Source organism: Solenopsis invicta, chromosome 5 (assembly GCF_016802725.1).
Source record: "Solenopsis invicta isolate M01_SB chromosome 5, UNIL_Sinv_3.0, whole genome shotgun sequence".
NCBI classification, from domain to species: Eukaryota; Metazoa; Arthropoda; class Insecta; order Hymenoptera; family Formicidae; genus Solenopsis; species Solenopsis invicta.
In genome coordinates this window covers 2,261,873-2,288,520 of record NC_052668.1, presented here as the reverse complement: position 1 = coordinate 2,288,520, position 26,648 = coordinate 2,261,873, and the positions used below count along the sequence as shown (strand labels likewise).

The window sequence follows — 26,648 nt, the reverse complement described above, 5'->3', positions numbered from 1 at the left end:
CACATCAAAATACATGGAAATTAGATGAAAATAATCAAACAACTTTTTAGTCGCAGACCTGTGTTATAAATCCAAAATCACAAATTCAAAATTTTAAATGGCGGATACAATATGACAGACGAAATTATCAAAATCGACTGGATTCGCTTGAAACATTATATTTAGTTTCCAAGATCGTTGATTACGAATCCGATATCAAAAACTAAAAATGGTGAATCCAATATGGCAAACAAAATTATCAACAGCAGATTCGCGTGAAACTTGTTATTCAGATGTTTTCGAAGTCTGATTATGAATCAAAAATACAAAATTCGAAATGGCAGATGTAATATAGCCGATCAATATGACCAACGTGATTTTCAAAAATGCCCAGATTTACTTAAAAATTCTATCCGCCATATTGTATCCGTCATTTTGAATTTTGTATTTTTAATATCGAATTCATAATCAGCAAACTCCAAAACCTCTGATAAATAAATTTTTCAGAATTGTATTCATTACCAAAAAAAGTGCAACAAAGGATTAAATTCAATTATTGTAAATCATTATTTGAAAGCCTCATTCAAGGTCTTCAAACTAAAGTTAAAAAATTAATATCTAGCATATTTCTCAAAATTACGTAAAAAGTATATACTTATAAAAATCTCTGCTAACAGCAAAATTGATGTTCAGCTTTTATAAAAACGCAGTAAATACTAATGAATTACCCTACAATGTATAAACAGACACTAATAAAGTAATTTTAACGATCTCAGAATTCAACGTGAATATGAGATATAGTGGCTTATCATACCACACCTATCTTACAACTCCCCCCCCCCCTCTCTCTCTCTCTCTCTATGCACGCACGCACGCACGCACACTAATTTTTTTCTTTTTATTTTATAAAAACTAAAATTCTTATTTTATCACATAGTCAAATATCATTTTATCACTTTAATTACGAAATATTTAATTAATATTTCAATTATTATTTGTAATAAGTAATTTGTAATATTCGTATAAATATTTGTATATACATTGATTTTATAAAATAATTTCATTATATATTAAGTTTTTTTATTCACTAAATAATAAAAGTATTTTTGTTTTATTCTGTATTGCATTTTTATCTTCTTCTTCTTGTACAGTAACTTTGTTAATATTTTTAATTTTTTAGTTATTATGCAAGATATTTTATTTCACAAATATAATAATTCTGTGTAAGTCATCGGTGATCTATGTGGTAAACAAATTATGTAAAATTGATCCGGAAACTTAAATTTGTAATGTAACTAATATTATAATAATAAATATATATATATAAATATTTGTCACATCACATGCCTGAAATAGTGTAATAGAAATTAAAGTTGAAAAATTTTCTCAGTACTTAATAGCTCACGCGTATTAGATAGAATTCCACAGCTAATGTACCGAAAAGCTATAAGCTCAATTGAAGTACAAATCATTCCAAAGCATATATCAGTATTTTATTTCAATTCAAACTAGACATTTTTTTTCAAATGCCAAAAGCATAAATATTATTTATTGTCAACACTTACCGTCATCCCCAACGGCATTTCGTTGTCTTTGCGTTGTCATCTGAGGTTCGTCAACTAGCGGCGTCGAAGTATTAGAATGCGGTTCCGCAAGAGGACTCAGAGGCGCTCCACTTGTGTTTACCGATGACACAACCGCTTCCGTTTTTACTGACATCAATGGTTGTGATTGACAAACTGCGGTTACTGTGCCGCTTGTTGATGCGTTTCCATTACTACCGTTTGTCGCATATCTCGGGTACGGCTGATATCTATGAGTAAAATAAACATGTTACGTCAGCTCAATATCAGCTGACATTTAATCCACTACCTTCTATTGCCGGAAATAGTTGACTCGGTTTTGCCACTACTACTGTGGTTGTTTAATATTCGAGCGTGCAACGATGCTGCGAGTCCCTCTACAGGTAACAACTCGCCATTCGATGCGTTTTGAGACGAATGTAGAGGCGATGCTGCTAAATGGGATTGTGTAAGTGATTGAGACGGATTATCCGAAAAGTAAGACTCATGGTAGGGTTTAATATCTGCTCGCGGCAATTGAACCGGCGTATACCTGATGGAAATAATTCATCTGTATTTAAAATGTTTTGACAGATCGCATAAAATAATGATGAAAGATCGAGATATAAATACCTTTGTGGTTGCGTTACCGGAGTGAAGAGCACAGACGACCGTGAGCTGGTTGTAGATGTAGAAGTAGAAGCTCCCGAAGAAGTGGGCGCATAGCTGGCGACATGCGCTAACGTCGACAAACCGGCGTCTCCTTCAGCACTCGCTGGCCTACTAATCGGAGAATACACAGTTTCGGGTCTCATCATTGCGCTCATATCAACAGTGGCATTTATTATGGACTGATTGGATATCTCTAGAGTCCTTTCTATCTCTCCGCTGACGAGATCACCAATTGTTCTGGTACCGAGTAACCCGCTCGCACCTGCTACAAGCCGATTATCGTAATTCGACGATTGCTTAGAATCGATCGTTGATCTGTCGGATGATGTCAAATGAGACGAGAGGCGTTCTTGCGAAAGATGACGACGCAACGCTAGCTTTGCGGGTGAAACCTAAGAAACGATAAAATACAACATATGCGTTTAAGATAAAGTAAATGCACAAAAACGCGTTTAAGGCTCCTGGCACCTCAGTCCAGAACTCTGCGTTGACGATAGCGACATTCCATCGCGGACAAAGTTAGAACTAATATACGCGAAACGTGACAGATTGACGATGAGATGTTGTGCATGTCATTTTGTTATTATGTGTTTCATTGTAAAAATATGATTTGTCTCGTATTTCGTAAAAATGGACCGCAAGTAAAGTTTCTTTGAATTTTATACATAAAAGCATGTTTTTTACTCCGCTCAATAGTTATCCGTGTGCTTTCCTGTCTGAACAGACGTCACTTTACGTGCTTTTTACAACTATTTACTGACTGTTAAGCAAAAAAAGGATAGTCTTTACCCATTTTTACAAGTGTTTTAACCCTTAAACACGTAAGTGGGTCTGACCCCATATAAAGTTTTGAACGCTTGCTATGTGAAGACGGAATGAGATAGGAGGTTCGGACCAAGACGTAAAAAAAGTTTGAAATCTTCTCTTTCGATTGATATGGTTGATCAACTTCTTTGGTCAACTAGAATTCGAACGGCACGGCAGCAAAGTTTTGTTAGGGTCAATGCGACCCATATAGTGTGTAAGTGAAACCTTTTTTGTGAGTATTTTACATAAAAAAAGCTGGACAAAATACGTTCGAACAGGTCGGTTTGCCAATGTTACTCGCATGTACTTTGTTTAAAGTTGGAATACTATAAAATGCTGTAGAAAAAAAAGTTTTTCAGAAGTATATCATGAAACACATCAATTTTCAATTTTAGACACGATTTAATCAAAAATACCTCATATTTGCCTTGTTACATAAGTACATTTTTTAAAAGAAATGACAATGATATAATTTTTTTTGAAAGTATGAATCTTTACCTTGAAAACGCCGTATTGTAAAGTTCTTCAAAGTTTTTTGTTGCAAAGATATAATTTTTTTTAAAAGTAAATTTTTAGATGCCCAAAAATACATACCTCATATTCTCCATGTTACATAATTATACTTTTTAAAAGGAATGACTTTGCCAAATTTTATTTTAAAAGTGTGACTCTTTAGCTTTAAAACGCCGTATTTGAAAGTCCTTAAATGTTTTTTGTTGCAAAAATATGATTTTTTGAAGGAAAAGTGGATTTTTGACCAATTTCTTATTTTTGCTTAATGGTTTTTCTTTTACAACTTCACAATAAATTATTTTTCGGCAATGCCGATTGTGCAGTCACACTCCTGAAATTTTGAACTTTCGTTTAAAAAAAAATCGTAGAAAAATATTGATTGTAATCAAAGATATAGCTTCTCAAAGTTGAAAAAGTCTCCCAGACCCAAAAATGTGTTTCCGTATTTTACAGGATCGGTGTATTTAAGGGTTAAAGCCATCTGATCAGTCTGTTTTATCTAAATTGTCTTTCTATACAAATGGTACGTCAGACAAAATTACGTGTCATTTCACGCAATTTCACGCTTCTGACATCACGACTTCAATATGGCCGCGGCAAGTAGACAGGAGCCTTAAAGAAACTAGAGGATCAGATTATTAAAAAATTTGATTAAATAATTTTTTGAGACAAACTGAATAAATGTTCAAAAGTTAAGTTTTGAAGGATATTTACAATGACAAGCCTCCAGAAAATTTCTAATCAAGCCTATTGCCAAATACAAGCGCGCGGCAAGGACTTCCCGGCACTCGAGGTTGCAAAGCGCGTAGGGAATTGTTTATTACAGGCAACAATGCACAAGCGATACGATGCCGTTTAAGAAAAATCCCGCATGCCCAGCAACGATGATCGCTGAGGCAATATCTTATTGCATTTCACGCTTACATTTGCCGGTAGGCCAGATAAATTCAGCTATCTTTAGCAATTAATATTAGTTATTGCAAAGTTTGCAAAAAAGAGGATGCTAAACCAATAGAAATTACCGATGCCTTATATTTTTTAATCTTTGAATTAACTTGACAGATTACAAAATCCTTTTGTAAAATAAAAGTATGCATCAAAAAGTGCGATAAGAGATTTTACGAGAAAATCGAAAAAAAAATTAAAAATTCATTTATTTACGGTTCATGGCTCTAATACTTTTGTCATTTACTGTATGAGATGAGAACTTTTCGCAGTGCAAAAAATTCTAATAAACAACATTGACTGTGTGCCATTCCAATCAAAAGCCTAACAAAAAAATTAAATCACTGAACAGTTGTACGTGTATAAATTTCGCTCAGCGCACGTAAACGATGGCAAGCAGAGCAGTGATTATGTGCAACAGTAGTTGATAGATCTTTTCACAGATGGCACTACAATCGAAGAACAAAGACAGATCCATGCGTTGGACAAAGAGCGTTAGTGTGGTGTTAGTACTCTTCCTTACCCTACACCCCGCGCGCAATCGCGTGCTACTCGACTCTCGCTCAAAAAATAATCTACAGTACCGAGGAAATTCAGCTTTAGGTTTAGCATTCTCTTAACAAAAGATAAAAAACTTTTTTTGTTCAATTTGACCTATTCTAGCCGACAAGAGATGTGATCATTACCGCACACCTGTTATATGTATGTACAAAATCAGGAAAGTTATTTGTTAGTTTTTTTTTTTTCAAAAAATTACCGTTACAAGTTACCAACTTTGAAAAATAAAACGTTAGGCAATGAGACGCAGAATTCCAATTCGTCGGAAACTTGATCATTATTGCCTATTCCATGTTCCAATCTGCATTAACATATATATTCCCGAATGTTGAATTCCTTTGTTTCTATTATTATGCTTACCGCCTATCTTATTTTTATCGCTTGTCTTATTATTGCTATTCCTTTGCATTGTGCAAAGGGCATTGCGATAACGAGTACAAATTACTTTTTAATTATTCTTCTACTCATTTTTTATACAGCATTTTGCTATTTTAAAAATAAAATTCTTACATTTATAACTTATAACATTACTAAATTATTTTACTAAAACTTAAAAAAAGCCCATTTTTTGTATATGAATATCTCTCAAAACTTTACTTTCATAGATTTATTCATCACAAAAAAATTGTCAGAAACAAATATTCCTAGCAATCCCCTGAAGGAGGTATTCTCGCTTTCAGTCTCACAATTGTATACTCTCTTTTAAGAATTTTTTTAGAAAAAAAAGATATAGACTTGAAATTTGATACATTTATTTTTCGATATTTAAATGTTCTTTATACATTTTTTCAAACATTAAAAAGATATTCTCAACTTTATTCTCATCTTTGACTTCTCTTATACACAACAGTATACGTTCACAATCAGATATATTTCGTTCTCCGTACCGATCACATCGCGCGCTCTCCACCGAGCATCGAACTGTGAGTTTCTATTAATTACGGTTTTTTAAGCAAAAAAATCTAGTGTTTTCCAAAATTTTAAATTATTACAGTAAACATGTTCGTAATGGACTAAGACCATAAGAGAATAATGTCTAGCGAGCGACATATTTGTACGTAATACAACACTCAATGCAATAACTTTTTAACCAACTTTTACATTTGATTCGCAGATTTTACACTAAGGATGATCTGAATCAGAGACCAAAACATTTATTTAAAAAATTCTTGAAGAAGAATATATAATTTCACAATAAAAGACCTTGTGTTTGGCTCTCATTTGGCATTACACATCATTCTTAATCAAAAAGATACTTTTGACAATTATTTATAAATCTATTGAATATGTAAAAAAATACTAATTAACTGTTGCTCTAGAATTCAAGATACATAAATTATCTGAAATAAAAAATTAACAAGATTTCTTAAACCATATAAATGTAGTTCTTATCAGACCAACAATCGAGTAAAAAAATGATTTTTTACAAAAACAATATGTAAAAATATTTAGTTTCTTCCTTCTTTTTTCGAAATTTTTTTCTTATCAAAAAAGAGAAAGTTGAAAATTCGATTTGATTATAGTTTGAACAAGAAAGAAACATGTAAATATTTCTTAAACATGTTGCGTCAATCAAATTAAAACAAGATAAGCATCGTAACAATTCTTAAAAATGTTATTTAAAAAAAGTTAACCATTTTCCGAATAGTTGATGTTAATAAAACAATTCTTACTTTTAATCTGCTCGCTCTCTCCCTCTCCCTGTTGCTGGCGTTCTCGCTCTCTCCCTCCCTCTCTCTTGCTTGAGGTTAAAATTATTTAAAAGTGTCAAAAAAATAATTGTTTTTTGTAAGCTTAAAAGCGAGAATACCTTTTAAAGACTAAAATAAAAACAAAAGATGCGATCGCAAATTACTCACTTGAGTATAATCCGGAGTAGAAACATTCTGTGGTAACGAAATGCGTTTCCTCTCAAATTCGGACTGATTTTGTATTTGCATCTGTAACTGCATTTGTTGTTGCTTATTCCTATTTTGTTGATCCTCGTTTAATACACTCGTAATGATACTTTTTAGTCTATCCTCAAAATTGGTAACTCTGGGTGGCTCTTGAGTTCTATTCAGCACGTCTTTATTAGTCGTTTGCAATTGTGTAGATGAAATAGAGGATGACGTGGAAAAACTGAGAGACGCTTGTGGCAGTCGAGTTCTGGAATTACTGTTGCCACTCTGTCTGTTTGGTATACGACCCGCTTCTATTTGTCTTCCCGTTTCCAATATCTTTTGCGCTAATAGTTCGGGATTATTCTCCTGTATCTTTCCTATATCCGGAACGTCGGGCCAGTCCTGTGACCTCGAACGGCTTTCCCTACTTTTACGTGTTCCTCCATTTTTATTACTCTGCTGTTGACCACCGTGATGTACATTCTGAGGATGTTTATTACCAATTGCGTCCTTTTGTTGCTGAGCAATGGCAGCGGCTTGCTTTTCGTTACTGGTCCTCTCCAATACATTTAATTCGTGCTCTAATTTTGAAACCTGTTGCACAAAAAAAGTTTAATGAAATCAAAATTCAAAAATTCACAAATCTGTTTTATTATGCAATAAGAAATAAGAAAAAAAATAACAAAAAGATGCAAAAGTGATACGTTATTATATAAATTAAATCAATCAAGGAGATATAGGCTCACTATTAATTTCCAAAAATTGAGCTATTTTTTCACATTTATTAATTAAATATTTTTAAAACTTTGAGAGTAGATTAAAAAAAAGACTTGCTAAAGTTTTTCTTTATTAACGTATAAATTGTTTTAAAAATTTTTAACGCATTATTTTTAAATAACATTTTTCAAAATGTTGCAATGATGACTTATCCAGTTTTAATCACAATGATTGATTCAAAAAAGAGAGTTTAAAAATGGTTGAAATTAGCCTTAAACAGCCTTAAACACGTTTGAAATCTATGCAGTTATCATATTGAGAGGTCCTGTATTCGTAAAAAGAACTTGTTTATCCAGAAAATATCACGAAACTTTCCAAAAATAATAAAATGTAATGATAATATATTGTAATGTAATAATATGTTGTTTAAACGCTTTACAAAAAAACTCATTTTGTTTTTTAATAAACGATTTCAAAATTAATAGTGTATTTAATACAAGTTGAATCATTAGATACTGTAAGAACATACTCCAAGGAAGATGCACAATACACACACACCACACGCGCGCGCGCACACACGCACACACGCACGCACGCAGCACACACGCACGCACGCAGCACACACGCACGCACGCAGCACACACGCACACACACGCGCGCGCGCAGAATGCACGGAAGTCCCGTACACATTAAAAACTAAGCAGTTCTGAAAAAATGTTTTAGACAAAAATCATATGGTCAAATAATCTACTTAACTCTATTAATTTGACCTTGGGTGATGTTGCCAAGGTCAAGTCAAGATAACATCAATTTTTTTTTTAATGGGACACCCTATTTCTGTTTCCAAAATCTAATAACTAATATCGAGAGCTTTTCAAAACATTATAAAATTCAAACAAATTCTAATATTTCAAATAAAACAAGACGAGCTAAGGAGCCGTGCTGGATGTTGCCAAAAACAAACAAATGCCAAATAAATGTAAACGTTTCGACCTTTAATCATCGGTTTCCTTCAGTACAAGAACTTAGATTCGAATATGAAAATGTGACATCCGCTTACAAAAATCGTGATATGTCGGGAACATCGTAGTCTAAATGATAATCTCGAGGACCGTGAATAGATATCGTTTTCGAAACATGATCTATGAGTTCCGAAAACTATATCTTGTAAGAGGTTGATAAGAATGTTACAACACGAGAGAGAAACAAAAGCCAAATTCTAATATGACCGAAAAGTGTATCCATTTGAATTTACGAAAATGTACCAATTTACAAAATAAACATTTAAATAACAAAAATGGCAATACTGGATAAAAACAGTTTGCAGTGCTCAATAATTTCCTAAATGTATTTATAAACATTTATAAAATTCCCCAAACTGCGCAGCCGCACATTTCGAACTTAAAATACAGCTTTTAAGAAAAACCCCGAATGTAATTTCATGAAATTAAATTATATAGTTATTTTTTGTTAAGTATTTTCCATTAAGTTGTAAAGTTCGAAAGTTACACTATGCTGTAGCTTTGAAGCTTCACAACTCAGAGAGTACTTAATGAAAAATAATTTAATTGTAATATTTTGAAAAATTCTCAAAATCAACTGCAAAAAAATGCAATAAAAAGTACAAGGTATCAAAAAAAATCAGTATCTCTTAATACTTCAAAAACTAAACATTTTCGAAAGAAAAGTTTCATACAAAAGTTATAGAATTTAAAATGATGCAGAAGGCAAAAATATCAATGTGACCTTGGCTGACGCTGTTAAGGTCACGTAAAAATCAAATTTTTTAATTAAAACCTATTTTTCATTGCATTTTTTTGTCACTCTCAAAACACTTTTCAAAACACTGTAACAAAGAGTTATGAGACTTGAAAGTTACGGTATACTATAACTTCCAAGCTTCATAACTCAGATAGTATTTAATGAAAATATACTTTAGATTTTGGAATCAGAAATAGGATGTTTTATTTTAAAAAATTGATGTGACCATGATCTGACCTTGACGACATCACCTATGGTCAAATTGATAGAATTAGTAAATTAGTAGATAATTTTAAACCCTCTGAAAATTTCTCGAAAAATACGCAAAATATGAAAAAAATATTTCAGATAGAAATTATAGAGTTTAAGTAAGTTTATTTACTGATATTATTAGTTTGAGCTTGGGTGATGTTTACTAGAAGACAAAATGTAATAACTTGCCAGATCGTCTTAATAAAAAAATATATTTTATTATAATGTCTTAAAAACATCTCGACTTCGATTACAAAAATATGCTATAAAAATATAATTTAAAAGTAATTTTACCCTAACCTTGATAACGTCACTGAAAGTCAAACTGATAAAATTAATAGACATATTTAAACCCTACAGCATCTGTGTGCAACATTCATTTGTATCTTGCGTATTTTTCAAAATATCCGCATAGAACAATTAAAATGCCCCACCTTATCCATATGTATTATTTCAAATCTTTTTAGTAGTATATTCTTACAATATTTAATGGTAACACATATTAAGTACAAATACATCATTAATTTTCAAATTTATCATTTATTAGAAATAAAATGAGTTTTAAAAACAATATTCATTGATCAATACTCTAAAATTTCAAACATAAACTAAAAGTAATTAACAATTAAAAATAAAAAACGCCGATTTTTTGTGTGAATCTTGCCTTCTTCAACTCTTCCAATGATTTCAACTACATATGTGTATATTCGTATGTTTTGGTCCTCTTCAAATCTTTTTTAGCAAAAATATAAAAATCTCTGCTTACAATATTTTGTCCTCTTTAAATAAGTCCCTTATTATGCATACTATAAGATCAACTCACACTTCCCGGATTGTAAGAAAATCTATAAATTTTGTTATATGAGATACACATTGAAAGTTAATTGTTCCTTTCGAAAACATTTACATCATACTCACTCAGCTGCAAAATACGGATTAATGCATATCTAATTTTAAATACAACAATCAAAGCCTTATTATAAATTGAAAAATGTACTCGAACTAACTTGACTTTATACATCTCGACTATACATGTCGGTTGTCAATTTCAAACTGGTTAAGTAACTAATGTCGTTAAATAATTAAGGTCGTTTCGACAAACTTCCTTATAAATATAATACACAGCAAATAAATAAAAATCTTATAAGTTAAACGTTAAACAGGAATTATCTTAGTAAAATTATCTTTAACTATTAAATTTAAGTTATTTAATACGGTGATATACTCAAAGTGTAGAAGTTCAGTATCAAATTGTAAATTCAAGTTTTTCTTCTGTAATTTAAAACTCTCTAGCCGCGGCCATTGAAATGTGACTTCATAAACGAGAAACCACACGTAAGTTTCTTATGTCTTATTTGTAAATAAAAAGAATTTTGATAAAATGAGATCGCTTTAAAACTCTTATAAAAATGGACCTCTAATGGACCTCTGAACTAATTTTTTCTTCCTTGAGAGTAAGTAAATAGTCGTAAAAAGTACATAAAATAAAGTCCATTCAAACAAGAAATCACACAAACAGCTGTTGAAAAAAGTAAAAAAATATACCTTTATGTATAAAATGAAAAGATAACTTTACTTACGGCTCATTTTTACGAATTTGGTAAATACAAAACAAGTCACATTTTTATAATGAAATACATAATGACAAAATAACATGCAAGACAAAATTATTTCATCATCAACATGTCATGTTTCACGTCTATTAGTTCTAATTTTTTCCGTGATCGCCACCATCAACGCAGAGTTGGTTACTCGGGAGCCTTAATATGTAACATTTTTGAGACGAGTATTTTGCCTAAAAATTTTTCAGTGTTTAAAATTTTAATATTGGTCCCTTAGACTATATAAATTTTTATGTAGTCTAAGATTGGTCCAATCCAAATTGTGACAAAATTTCAACCCATGTTCCGTGATTATAGAGTCGTTCATATTGCTGTTGATATGATCCTTGTGCTCAAAGATTCTTGTTTCTAATTGCCTACTAATTTGACTTACATATGATGCTTCGCAGTCATTACATATTTTATAAACTGCATTCTTTTTTGAGTCTAAAATTGGAAAATCATCTTTGTCTTTTGATAATCCCCTCAAGTTTATTTACACTGTAAAACAATTTCGCTTCTACGTTCTTAGTAATAATAAATTTCTCCAAAAAATTATAGGTACATATAGAATCGTAAATCATTTCGTTATATTTTCATTTAATTTAATTTTTCCATCGTTGTTTTGTTTTAAAATTAGTTTCTTGAACAGTGCTTTCAATCTTACAGTACCGGACCAAAGTATATTACCTTTAGTTATCTTTTTTTAGAACTATATACATATAACAATAACTTGATTTAAAGTGTATTGACCTTTATCAAATTATAACGTGTTCTATTAATAGATTGTCATCACATATCATATATAAGATGCACCTGCTATCTGTGTCTACTGTAAAATGTTGAAGGCATTCGATTTATTTTGACAAAAGTTATGTACACAGAATCTAAAAAATGATATATTTTCGGTCGATACTATATATTCATTGTATTCGTTATAAACTTAAAGGAATAGTCATTATTTTAATGTTTGAATAAAGTTAATATTTTTGTCATACCTCGGAAGCGACAAAAAGAAAGCTCTATCAACTGCTCTCGTGATCAATGTGTAACTCTCTTATATCAGAAATAGTAAATTTTCTTACAATTCAGGAATTGAGAATTGATTCACAGTATGCGTAATAAGGAACTTATTTAAAGCGGACAAAATATTGTAAGATACTCAAACATAAATTCCGAATCATAAGGACCTAAGTCAGACTGTTGATATACAAGAATCAAACACCAAAATGCCAGTGAAACCTTAGTCTAGCAGTAAGGGTACTAGCAGTCGGAACGACGGATCCCGAGCTCCTTTATTTTCAACTATCTTGCAGAAAATCTACATCGGCAGCAAAGGCAAAAACAGTAATAGCGGTATCTTGCAGATCAACAAACAGTATCTTACAATATTGAAAACAGAGGTTTTTATATTTTCGCTAAAGATCTGGAAAAGACTGAAATATACAAATATATGTAGCTAAAATTATTGGAAAAGTTGAAGAATATAAAATTCGCAAAAAATCAGTGTTTATAGTATTCTTAATTGTCAATTATTTTTAGTTTATGTTTAAAATGAATTTTTTGCAAAAGATTCAAACAATCCATTTTATTATTTTTGGAAAGTTGCCCAATATTTCCTGGATAAATAAACTTTGTTTCATGAATGTATGACCTTTCAACTGCATAGATTTCAAAAGTGTCCGTTTGGAAAATTTTGGCAATTTTTAAACTCCTTCCTTTTCAAGAGATAAATTCACACCATTTTTCTCGCATCCGATATACAATCAAATAAAAATTTGAAATTTTCAGTATTCTAATAATAAAAAAGAAAAAAACATCTTGAAAGAAAAAGCAAAAAATTAAACTCTTTCAAGCTTTACCGTTTTTGCAAAAATTAATTTTTTAACTTGTATGTAGATCAAGAACAGCATTTGTACAGATTGAGAATTTCTTTCAATTTTTTGTTTCAAATAATTTATACATCTCTTAACTAACTAAATGGCTATAGTGAGCTAATATTTTTTAGACATATCTATACATATTAACATATAATTGCTAGAAATATCTTTCCTAAAGTTTGAAAAAAATTGTAAAAAACGTTTTAAATATCAAAGAATAAAAATTATATCAAAGGCGAGAATATCTCCTTAATAAGGCTATAGTGAGCTAATATTTTTTAGACATATCTATACATATTAACATATAATTGCTAGAAATATCTTTCCTAAAGTTTGAAAAAAATTGTAAAAAACGTTTTAAATATCAAAGAATAAAAATTATATCAAAGGCGAGAATATCTCCTTAATAACAGAGAAGAGAGTATTATGGCTACTGTCGACAATATGGTTATCCCTATTATTTCCATTATTAGGTGACGTATTCTAATAATTGCTTATGGAGTTATCCGTTTAATAGTCCGTCGTTTTTTAGTCGTGATGCTAATATGCCAATACATAATAACTGACAATTGTTATAAGGTATTTTTACTTTTGAACACTTCTAAACTTTTTCAAGATACACTTTTAACCTTTAATTACTCATACTTCCTCATTATTCTTAAACTTAAATATGTTATCACACAAATGTACATATACTTGAGTGTTTTTTGTTATTTACTTTTTTATTCGGCTGTACACATTTCGAGTATAAAGTTAAAACATATAAAGTTAAAACAATAACATGGAATTTCATTAATATAGTTTTTTAAGCAAAATTTTTATATCGAAATATTTCTTCGATAAATCGATTGTCATTCTAGAGAGCGGTGTCTAGAAACATTAAAGATATCATTTTATGCCTGTTGTTTCATGTTAAACAAGAATAAAATATTTCTAACGAAATTTCTAATGGTAATTCTAAAGGTTCTGAACGCAGAAAAATTCGTAAACAGAAAAATTCTAAACAATAGAAAATTAAAAATATATAATTTTGTAACAAGATACTGTGTTTCTTTTAAACTAAACTAATTTTTTAAAATTATTTTTGTAGATAGCCATATTACAACCACTTTTTTTCTGCCCCCGATTATGCAGTGCATTAGATTTTTATAAATCACGTTCTAAATAATAAATATCTCATTACTTTGAGCCTAGAATCTGTCAAACAATAGTTTGACGAATGTAATCGTTCAAGTTTCCAAAAAAAATATTAATTATAAACAAAATTATTCAATAAAATGTAAATAGGTGCCATATTATCCTCTTCTCCTCTAACTATTACAAATAAAATAAGATACACACTTGAGAATGTAATCGTTTACGCTGAGAAAGAGTGGCAGAAATTTCTTTCAACAAATAATCCTCAGTGAGCGGTTGATGTGGATTTGTCATGCCGTTTGAGAGACCATTATATTTTTCCTGCAATTCTTGATGTCTTAGAGTCACTAGCCTATTTTGTTCAGTTTCCATAGACGCCACTTGCGCTTGCAATTTGCTTGCTTTAGCCTGAAGCTGTTTATGTCTTAGAACTATTTCCTTGGCTTTTGACAACAGATCTCCGGGTGATGTTGCATTGATACCTAATTCAGTCATTCTCGCTTTCAAAAGAGCTACGCTATCGTCTATTAACACTTTGATTTGTTTTTCCAATTGCGCCGCTCTCGACTGAAGCTTAGAATTTCTTTCCCTTTCCTTTGCAATATCCGTATTAACGGATACTTTATAAGTTGGCGTTCTCATCGATTCTAACATAAGCATAAATTGGTCCCTGTAACAAAAATGTATAAAATTTTAACATTGATAACGCGCAGAAAAAAAAATATAGAAATAAAGGCAAAAAAAGAAAGGATAAAATAGTTACCTGTACAAATCGAGAAGTATTTGTAGAGCATAAGGAGTCGCGGACGGAGCAGGTGGTATACTGAGTTCCTCGTGCACTGAAGTGGAATGCGATTGCAAAGAAAGCGACAATGAAGACAGTTGTTGATCTACACAACCAGGAGCAGGCGGAGGCTTTTTTCCAAGAGCTTGAGGTGATGTACTAAGTAAAGTCTGACTATGTAATAGATCTAATCCAGATATATTGATTGCCTTCTTAGGCTTGGCTCTCTTGACGCCTCTTCCTCTCTGTCTACCTCTAGCTGGAGCTCTCGTAATGCCATTCGTTTTTCGATTAAATTTCCTTCGTATCTTGTTTGGCTGTCGACGACTTTTAATGGTGCAGTCGTCCAAATCGGAATCACTATTTGTCCCTTGTTGCTCCGAATGATTTGGGCTGTCTAATTGCCTCGAGAGATCTCTCTTAGCTCTGTCACCTCTCTCATTCCTATTAGAAATCTTACTACTATTGCTGGCAGTGTTGCTTATCACAGAATCAGAGTTTTCATCTAAGCCACCTTGTTTATTGTTTTTCAAGCGGTGGAAATAACGTTCTAATTTCGTTCGATCGATTACATGCAAATAATACGACACTGGCTTACCAGTCCAAGAGACGGAACCTTTTAATGGTGACATCTCCGAGACATGCATTATGGTGCCGATATCTATTGGAACAAAAGTAGTAAAATCAGACAAGTGCACAGATCTGGAAATATTAGTTAACATACAAATATATATTACCACTCAAATTCCTGTCCGTTATTCGAAAGTTTAGCGGACAAAATGATTTCGAAGATACTATACGCGCGCCGTCCCGTAAATCGGCGAAGCGTTCCTTCAATTGATGATCAACCGTCGGGCCAAATGCAAAATTATTAACAAATACTATCGTAGCTCCAGTTATACTTTCACGGTGTTCATCAGCTAAGAAGTCCCCTTTCACCAAACGGTATTCTCCGCAACGTTTCCCATACCAATTTAACCATTTTCGAAAATTTATTTCCATACTCTGTGATATACAATGGTTTATTATTTTATTATTTATACAAAGCACAATGCAACAAAAAATTGCAATTAAAACACGCATGATTAAGCAAGTACAGGTGATTATTAATGACTGTTACAGAGTTTTACCCTGAAAGTATTCATACCGACAGAATTTGTAATATACTAAACGCTCGTTAGATGACAGCTGCTTCAGCCGGCACGCAAGCGCGCGGCCTAAGCAGTGCCGAGTGATACGTACAGGCCCCTGCTGAAAAGTTTTTCTCAGATTACTTTTATATAATTTTTCAGAATATCTGTAAAATTTTATAGTTTTTTCAGATTGTTTCATAAAAATTGGATTACTTTTCATAAATACTTTGAATGTCTACATCTTTTCTCAAAATTTTTAAATGTGTTTACTATGAAGTATCATAAGATTTCTATCATTTTCTGTTCTATAATTTCAGATAAAATGTTATAAAATGTAAAATAGTTAAGAATATTTTATAAAAATTGTAAGATAAGAAATCTCAGAACATTTCAGAATTCACACGTATGCAAAGTTCAAAGAAAAGATGTACACTTTTCAAGTATAATAATTCTAATTATTTCCAAAAAAATGTTCCAATTCGTATAAAGATTAAAGATTACGAGAAAAATTTTTATCAGTGAAAATATGTTTTCGGGGAAAATATAAAAAATTCTCATAATTATCGTTCTGAGAAGTTATGATAATTTTCATTTTTTGTTGAAAAGATTTTTAAAAATGTTAAAAAATCTGAGGAATTTTACATGCAAATATTCTGAGAAATTATGTAATTTCTTATGTTGTTTTTTTTGGAAAAATGTAAAAAAATATTAAAAAATCTTAAAATATTTTCATATCTTCTCATGGGATCCTTCTGATCTTATTGTGATATTATGAAACTTTATATTTTATGTTTTAGTGAAAAACGTGAAAAAATTTGAGAAAATTTTCACATAAGTTCACACAATTACTTACAAATTGTTGACATAAAATATTATGAGAACTTTTATAAAAAATTATAATAAAAATTTTTCTAGGGAAAGCCGTGCGTACTCCGTTATATTTTCCATTTATTACTTAGATTACTACTTTTATTTATTAATCAGGTTAATAAATAAAAATAGTACGTAATAACGTAAATTATTATAATAAATACATTTTATATCTACATAATTTTTATCGCAACTTTTTAATACTTGTAATTCTCTGAATTTAAATATTATTTCTAAAGTACTTTAAATTTAAAGAACTTCAGAAATAATATTGAAATATAATGCAAAACAATGAGAACAAAAAATAATAGAAATTTTAAGATACTTAATAGTTAATATATTTAAAAATTTTGAAAAAAGATATAGACATTCAAAGTATTTATAAAAAGTAATCCAATTCTTGAAAAAATCTGAAAAAACTATAAAATTATACAGATATTCTGAAAATTATATAAAAGTAATCAGTGTTTGCTGTTATCTATATAAAATTATCTAGATAATTATCTAGTAAAGAAATAGCTTTATCTTATCTTTATCTAGATAATCAAAATATAAATTATCTTAATCTTATCTTAGATTTGAAAGTGTTATCTTTATCAAATTATCTAAGATGATGTGTAGTAGGATTAATATTCTAAAACTGTAACTCTCTCTCAAGATAAATCATTGTCTAGTAGTAGTGGAGACGATGATTTTTTTCGTGAAATGAACAAAAAAATTGCCATTTGTAACTCGGCAAATCCAGTGATTAGTAGCAGCATTGAAATACTTTCATATTTAGAATCTAAATCCAAAGAATTAGAATCTCTTTCATTGTACCCACATGTAAAATTCTTTTAAAATATAATACATCATTGCCATCATCGGCAGCAGTAGAGCGCCTCTTCAATTGCGGACAGCAGATATTTGTACCTCGTAGAAATCGATTATCGGACAAATTATTTGAAAAACTATTATTTTTAAGAAATAATGATTTATAATTTCCTTTTCATTTATTAATTATTTTAACCAATATATGTTCAATGTTCAACCAATAAATAGAAGTTTTATAAAAATTTTTCTGTATCCTATGTCCTTCCTTAACAGTTAAATTAGCTTAAAATTATCTAGATAAAACAATGTATAAATTTATCTTTTATCTAGATAAATTAAATTAAATCCTCTTTATCTTATCTAAGATAATTTTAAATGTAATTTATCTTATCTTTACCTAGATAATTTTAAGTTAGCTAAGTGCAACACTGAAAGTAATCTAAGAAAAATTTTTCAACAGGGACCTATATGTATTACCCGGCACTGCTCAGAGTGCTCAGGCCGCGCGCTCGTGTGCCGGCCGAAGCAGCTGTCATCTAATGAGCGCTTAGTATATTACAAGTTCTGTCGATATAAATGCTCTCAGGGTAAAACGCTGTAACAATCATTAATAATCACCCATATTCATACTAATATATAATAATAATTTATATAAGACAAAAGTTAAGAAATAATTAGAGAATTTTTTACAAAAACCAAATAAGTCAAGTTTTCTTTTAATCTGGGTTATGACACCAAATCATTATCAATAGCGTTATATCGTAATAGTACATTATGCGACATGGGCCCTTTGTATTTTATACAAAGAAAGTACGTTTTTTGCGGCTCAAGAAAGAACTAGCGTGTGGCATTCTCCTGTCACTGCTTGTCGCGGTTATAGGTTATGAGAGATCAGTGTACTACCTTCGCTCATACATTTCGACCCTACGCTTAGCGCATGCGTCACGAAACGTGTGGAATCACGTGACAAAAGTGCGCATGCAGAACCGTACGAGATTTGATACCGTACCGATCTTGATTTTGCCCATTTTGCCGTCCGCGGATGGCAATATCCCCCACCCCAAAGATTGCCCATTTACGGCCATGTCACCAACTGTCCCAGAATGTCGCGAAAAACATGCTTTCTTTGCATAAACAATTTTGTTCCAGCAAAAATCAAACAAAAAAAACGAAAAATATCAAAAATAGGTAATATAAACTTTCCACAAAAACCAAACAAATCCAGAAATTTTTTTCATTCTTTTTTTAACAAGTTCTAAAAACATTAATCAAAACCCACAATTGTTTTTATATCTATATGTTCGGAGAAAAATTATATTATTTACATAACAAGATGTTTACTCAAATTTTAAAAGAGTTTCCTGAGTATTTCTAGATATTTCAAAAATTTTATTCAAAATTCCAGATAAAATTAAGCAACTTTTTTGCAGCTTTAAAAAAAAATTTATTTTATATTTTTCAATGTCCCATTATTACACATCCAAAAAATATATATATAAATTATAGTATACAACAATCTGTTTACAATACACTAATCAAAAGTACAAACTTCAAAAAATGATTAAATATACGACGCCAATTTCGAAGAATGTAATGTCTCTAATTCTTTCATAAATACTCATAAGTCACATGAGAATGTATGTCAATATGTATGTATACCATATTTATTGCTAATCAATTGTCGACATTTTGCATTAACAAGAAAAACTAACTAAAGAAACACTTCTGTTAGAAAAAGAAAGAATTTAAATTTATAAGAATTAAAAAACTTCTCTCAATATCAATAAAATCTCATAAAAATCCATCTGTCATAAGTTGGCAGGATCAAATCAGTAAACGCAAATGCGACTTATCAGAAAATTTAGTACTTATTTTGTACTATTTTGTACAAAAAAAAAAATAATTTTGTACCCCGTGCCATTTACGAAAAAATCGTGGCGCTGCCAACTTCATAATAAGTTAGCAGGACCAAAAAAATATACATAAATAAAAAATACGACGGATATAGTTAGCGCTGAATTTATACTAATTTGTAACACCCCCAAAAAAATCAAAATATTTCCACTAACCCCTTAAAACAACCCCTACTTCGTAATAGAATATTTCTTTTCCAATTTTAAACATGGGGTACAAAATTCCCTCTGACGTACGAAATAGTAAATAATCGGTACAAAATAGTACATAATCGGTAGTAAATAAAAAGATAAATTTAGTTCAATTTGATTAATTAAATTCTGGAAAAATAGAAAGAGAAATGTCCTATTACAAAATAAGGGTTGTTTTAAAGGGTTAATGGAAATATTTTCAAGTTTTTTGGGTGATACAAATTAATACAAATTCTGTACTAATAGAATCTATCGTTATTTATCATTTTTTAATAATTTTGACTTAGTTATCTTTATTTCATGTTGGAAGAACCACTATTTTTTTTAATTAACACGGGATACAAATTTTCTCTGGTGGTGCGAAATAGTACACAATCGGTAGTAAATAAAAAGATAAATTTAGTTCAATTTGATTAATTAAATTCTGAAAAGATCGGGAAAAGTATCTTATTTTCTAGGATAGATGAAAAAGAGTTGTTTTATAGGGTTAATGAAAATATTTTGATTTTTTGGGTAGACAAATTGGTACAAATTTAGCGCTAACTATATAAGTCGTATTTTTTATTTATGTATATTTTTTTGGTCCTGCTAGTTTAATATAAAGTTGGCAGCGCCAGATTTTTTTCATAAATGGCAAGGAGTACAAGTTTTTTTTGGTACAAAATAGTACAAAATAAGTACTAAATTTTCTGATAAGTCGCATTCGATTCTGTTGATTTGATTCAACTTATGAGAGGTTAAAAATCCAATGTTTTTTTAAAAATAAAAAATTATTTGAAAATTCAGGGTTTTCCTGATATTTTTCGACAGTAAATATTCAAAGAACGGTTTAAAGATGAAACTTTCTTTATTTCTTAAAAATTTAACTTTGGACTTGTTTAATTTTTAGCAAACCTTTTAATTATTAACTTATGTACTCATACCTGTGCATATTTCGATGGTACATCGGCTCTTTCTACACCAATGCAAATTTTACACAAAGTCGCAGCTGCCATTTGAAGAACCACTTGACCAACTCCAGAACCTAAGTCGACAAAGACATCGTCCTCCGTCACGTCAATTTGATCGATCATCTGACACACAAGCTCGTAACTTGTTTCACCGTACACCTCAGGTGAAAAAGGCTCGTATTGATTTAATTTATCTGGTTCGACCACAGCTTGATTATAAGTTTGTTGAAGTATATGACGAAGTAAACCTCTACTAGGTCTTTTATTTAGTCTCTGAGATGGCAGGCTGGTGCCTTTTTCCTAAACACGATTTCCAATAAACTATCATTATATAGATTACGTGTCGACAACAATATGCGTCTTAGCAAGAGCAAAAATTAAAAAAGAAACAAACAAGCAAAGTATAAATAAGAAAACAACTTACTAGTGTTGCATTAAAAATCAAAATATAGCTATAGCGACATCACATATACAAGTGATAGAAAGATAAACGTACCAATTGTACTAAACTATCGATGGCTCTGTTAAATCTATCGCACAAGCTTTTCATACTTTCGTAATCTCTTGGATCGTAGTCACAGAGAATGTTATTCTCCAAGGGTAATTTCAGATCTGGCAAATCTTCGCAAACCCATCGCATAGTTTCAATAACATCCAGCGCTCCATCATGACGATCCTATAATACAATATGATGCATACATAAGATATGTTATATAATAGAATGCAGCGTGTATTACGCTAAGGCATTCATAATGCAACCAACAAAATGTCATTAAAAAAAATGAAAACATTAACCAATATGTGAAAATACAATTAACAATAAGTAAAAATTAGCCTTATTTGATTACAGCTGAATCTAAGTACTGATTTTTGTGTGATTTTATATTGGATAAGTGCAGAAGTTTTAATTCTTTTTTCTTTTTTTCATCATTGCATATATTTTTGTTCTAAGTACAAAATATATGCAATAATAGAGAAAAGTCGCCAATACTCATAGAGTGGCACCCTCTTTAATTCTTAAAAACTAAACATTAGATTAATGATGAAAACGTGATCTGCTTAATTAATTAAAAAAAAAATAAAAAACTCACAGTTCATACTTTCATGGCTTCTTTCTATACAGAATCTGTTAAAAATAAATTTTTAAAAAGCAAGGATAAAATTTGCATAATTTTCTCTTGCAAATTGCATAGTTTGAACAATAAAATTTATTATTGATAATATTAAATTATTTTATATATTTGTTCTTAAAACCTTGGTTATATTTTTCTCTTTCATATTTTTCTTATAGTGCAATTTGCAACGATAAAATCACTATGCAGCATAAACCGATACACCACCATAAGAACAGACAATAACTAGAAAATCTTCAGTTAAGAAAATTACAATGTTGACAGATGCTTCATTAATTTCTTCAGTTTCTTTAAAACCTTAAGATAAAAAAAAAATAGTGTCGGACGCGACAAATCAACTAATAAAATGCCAAACAAACATATAAAAGAGGATTCAATATTAACCTTTTAATTTTATAAATTTTGTTATATAAAATAAAATTAAAATATATATATTATTAAATATATGTTATTTAATTCAGCAATTTATTTTATAATTAACTTCTTTCTTATGGAGCCATGTCTAAATTCTGCCATTACTGCTCACTGTATAGTTTTGAAGCCCAATTTCTTTCTTTTTTTCTTTTTTTAAGAAAAAACTTAATTATTACAAAATAGAAAACAGCAGAGAAGAAGGCAATAATGTAGTATCCATTAATGATTTTATTGAAGAACTTTATAACCAATATTTTATATTGAAACTTAAATATTAATTCTATCAATTATATTTGTCAAAATGTTACTTAACAAATTCTAGGCTTAAAATAATGAAATATTTATTACTTAGAACATGATTTATAAAAATGTAACACACTACATAATTCATAGAAAAAGAAAAGAAGTGATAATAACATGGCTATCCCAAAAATAAATAAAATAAATTTCAAAAATTGGTTACTTAATAAAAAACAGTATTTTGTTACTTAAATGTCTTAACTTATATATTTTCAATTTCCTATCATTTAGAATTTTCCTAATTTAGAATTATTTGTTCAGAAAAATTAGAGATATTACTCGAGATATTAATAGAGAAATTATTTTATCCTTGTTTAACATTAAACAAACATGATATCTCTAATGTTTTTGAACATAGTCCTCTAGATCAAATCAATTTATCAAAGAAATATTTAAAATAAAAATTTCAGCAAAATGTGTATAAGTAACCAAATAAAAAATTAAATAGAATAATAGAAAAACACTTGAGTGTACATTCATGTGATAATATGCTCAAGTTTTAAAACAATGAGGAAGTATAATATGTGTAATTAAATGCTAAAATGTATCTTAATGTTTCAAGTCATAAAACGTAAAAATGTAACAATTGTCACATTTGTATTATGTATTGGCATATTATTGCTATTAAAAAACAGTGGGATACTAATTCCAAGCAATTATTGGAATTTATCACCTATAACGGAAATAATAATGGTAGTCATTCCACAAAAGCCATATTCCTTTCTCCTCTATTATAAAAACTGCTTGTACCATCGGATAGAAAATATTCTCTAGTTTATATTTATGATTTGAAGTTTTATTTTTAGTTCTTAAATTTTATCTTTAGTTCTTTCTTTTAGTTTTCTTCCAAAAATATTATTTAAAACCCAAATGGTATGCCACTATTAGTGATTTTCCTTTATTTAATCACCAAAATATTTACTCTTGTTTTCTATAACTTTTTGTCATATTTCAGGTAAATTTTGCATCTCTTTGCAAAAAACATCATTGGTTGTTTGGAGACCAATAAAACTGGAAGTCATTCCACTTTTGCATCTCAATCACATCTAAAAAGCACTAACTCTAGTTAAAGAATGCAGCATCAACAAAAATAATTCAAAGGTGAAAATTTAAAGATGTTGGATGAATATGCTGTGTGTAAGACAACTTCCAAGACCAAAAAAAATGCTAAGCATCATGCAGTCTGACATAGTACTGTAGAAAAAGTCCTATCAATTTTCTTGTCTAGTAAATAAGCTTTTTCATTAGTTTTTGTCCATCAAATTATTCAATAATCAACTTTCAACTGCTCCTTGAATTCTTATTATGTCTGTGACAAATTTTTATTCAATAATTCTTGCAAATCAATCTCCAATTTTTGTATGTACATACACTAGGTTCTACAAATGCCTTAACACCTGAATTTGTACGAATGTCAAGACATATCGATATAATTCAGTCAGTGTATTCCAACTCTAGATGTTTTTACATCATAACAATATACAATTACTGTCATCTGACAACATAGTTATATTCAATTAAATTATTAATTAGATTAAATTTATTAAATTAAAAAAAATCAAGATCGTGAAAAAAAATCCCCATTTGAATGTGGATTTGATCCAATTTCAAATAATCGAATACCATTTAGAATTCAAACTTTTTTTTAAATTAATTTTCTTAATTTTGAATAATAATGCATTGATATTGAAATTAACTTATTAATTCCTCTCATTTATTTATTTAAATTCTTTAATTTATCTATAATTTTATCCTCATTCTTTATTTTATTTATTTTACTTATAGATCTTTATCTTGAATAAATAGAAAAATCTATCAATTGAAAAATTTAAACATCTACAGAATATTAGTTAAATTAAATAACATTTAATTGCATTTAAAAGTCATAAAATACATATATATTTTAAAATTTAATATAACATTTATATTTATTATTAATATATATTAATTTTCTTAAAGTAAACCAATTACATTTAATTTCGACTTAAAAATTAATTACTTTAATCTAAGAAAAATTTAATCAAAACCAACAAAAGGTAAATTATTGTTAATAATTTAATTGATCGTGTTGCCAGATGACAGTCATGATGTAAAAATATCTAAAGTCAGAACACGCCGACTAAACTATATCGATATGGCTCGACACTTGTACAAATTCATGTGTTAAGGTATTCATGGAACATAGTGTACCAGAGTATGATTAGTCACTAACATCAAAATCACTAGTTTTAAATAGTTGAAACCAATATTTACAAGTATTGTGGAACACAACATCTGCCACCAAAACAGAAATTAATTTGCATGCTTTAGCAGCATATTTTTCCTTGCTGAAATCCATAATGCACTATCAAATATACAATTACTGTCATCATTTATCGTGCTATTGTTTTACATGATTATGTTCACCATTAAATTAAAACAAACAATGCCAAACTTTGATATAAACTTTTTAAAAACGCAAGAGTAAAAGTTTATTTGAATTCTAAATAATTATCTATATTAGACATTGAAAAAAAAAAAAACGTCTGCATATATCTAACACATTTTAAAGTTCAAATCATCAAACTCCACTAAATAAAAAAAATTTAATTCTATATAATTCAAGGATAGGCAACAGATGGACTATACAGATTTTATCCAATTGTCATTGTACAAGCTCTCGTTTTGTAACAAATTTACTTACAGAGCCCGATCCAGAAGTAAGAGGCCACTGATACACGATCGGTTCCGCTCCTGCTGGCGAGTGCAAGCGCAGCTCCATTTTTACTTAACGAGTCCTTTCCCTCGTGTGACTCTGTGTACTCGATGCAAAGAGGAGATGTATGCGACGAGCGGGCGAGCGGGCGGGCGCGCGCACGCACGCACGCACGGCACGTACGTACGTACGCACGCACGCACGCACGTAGAACGCTCTCACTGTCCCGCACGGACTCGGAGGATCCGCTCGGGTCCGCCTTCCTGGGATGACGTGACGTAACCACGCACAGCGCCGAGGGAAAACGCCGTCGGTCGATGAGATCGGGAACGAGCGACGACGAGGCAGTGCTAGCGAAGAGTGGCGGTGGCGACGACAGCGATCGATCTCTCCCCCGCACTAGGACACGACCACTGTGTGAACGATGCTTACGGATCCCCCCCGTACCGCAACTACTTCCGCGGACATGAAAACGTCCTTTCGGCCACGCTTACTCACAATGAACTCTGTACGGAGACGAAATCAAGAAGGGTTATCCAGCTCCCGCGCGGCTGGCATGCAAATTGACAGGCCACCAGGGACACTGCAACATTGATCGATGACAGGCCGTATCACTGCAAACCACCGAGAACGTGCGGTGCACAGAACACGGCACACGCCAAAAAAACACGGACTCTATCGTGCTGCACGGCGAAACAGCGATCGGGGGGGAATGACGACATCAAAACATGGCGAACATGGCGTCATGCCTCCTCTCATGACCTCTTCTATCTGTCGTGCGCCGTGCTTACATCCGGTCCGGCATCCGAACATTCCCCTCTGACTTGCTCTTTGCTGGCTGCGTTCCATAAAGCGGGAAACACACACATTAGGTGCGTTCGTTTATGCAGTCACTGCCGCAGATGTTGTTCGTTTAAGGCTGGTCTACAATGAGTTGCAAAGTGTAGTTGCAAATCGCGAGTGGCTAGTTGCCTAGGGTGCCGTCACATGGGGCGTAACTTGCGTAAGCGTAACTTGCGCCGACCAATGATATCTTTTTACTGGAACATTAGCTTCCGCCTAGTTACTTTACGCTTTTTACGTTGTTATCGTTACGTCGAATCCAATTTCCTGCGTAAAGGACCTCGCACATGAAATGCATAACATAACATAAGCACAACATAAGACCAATGGACCAATGAGCA

General features: G+C 30.8%; 1 protein-coding gene across 3 annotated transcripts in view; it reads right to left on the bottom strand.

Moving 5' to 3' along the window:
- Window positions 1-26,238, bottom strand: part of LOC105202538 (histone-lysine N-methyltransferase, H3 lysine-79 specific) — a 43,202-nt gene extending 16,964 nt beyond the window's left edge. Inside the window, exons 1-11 of one of the 3 annotated variants that reach the window (XM_026141249.2) lie at window positions 25,963-26,238; window positions 25,453-25,863; window positions 21,419-21,598; window positions 20,896-21,222; window positions 15,789-16,056; window positions 15,031-15,712; window positions 14,472-14,937; window positions 6,896-7,513; window positions 2,175-2,605; window positions 1,852-2,094; window positions 1,545-1,792 (exon numbers count right to left, since the gene is read on the bottom strand). In XM_026141249.2, the coding sequence (XP_025997034.1) occupies window positions 1,545-1,792; window positions 1,852-2,094; window positions 2,175-2,605; window positions 6,896-7,513; window positions 14,472-14,937; window positions 15,031-15,712; window positions 15,789-16,056; window positions 20,896-21,222; window positions 21,419-21,598; window positions 25,453-25,530 (3,541 nt within the window). In that variant the 5' untranslated portion in view covers window positions 25,531-25,863; window positions 25,963-26,238. Of the gene's footprint in view, window positions 1-1,544; window positions 1,793-1,851; window positions 2,095-2,174; window positions 2,606-6,895; window positions 7,514-14,471; window positions 14,938-15,030; window positions 15,713-15,788; window positions 16,057-20,895; window positions 21,223-21,418; window positions 21,599-25,452 lie in introns of all 3 variants that reach the window. The other 2 variants (XM_011171107.3, XM_011171108.3) reach the window with 2 other exon arrangements.
- Window positions 26,239-26,648: the final 410 nt, after the last annotated feature.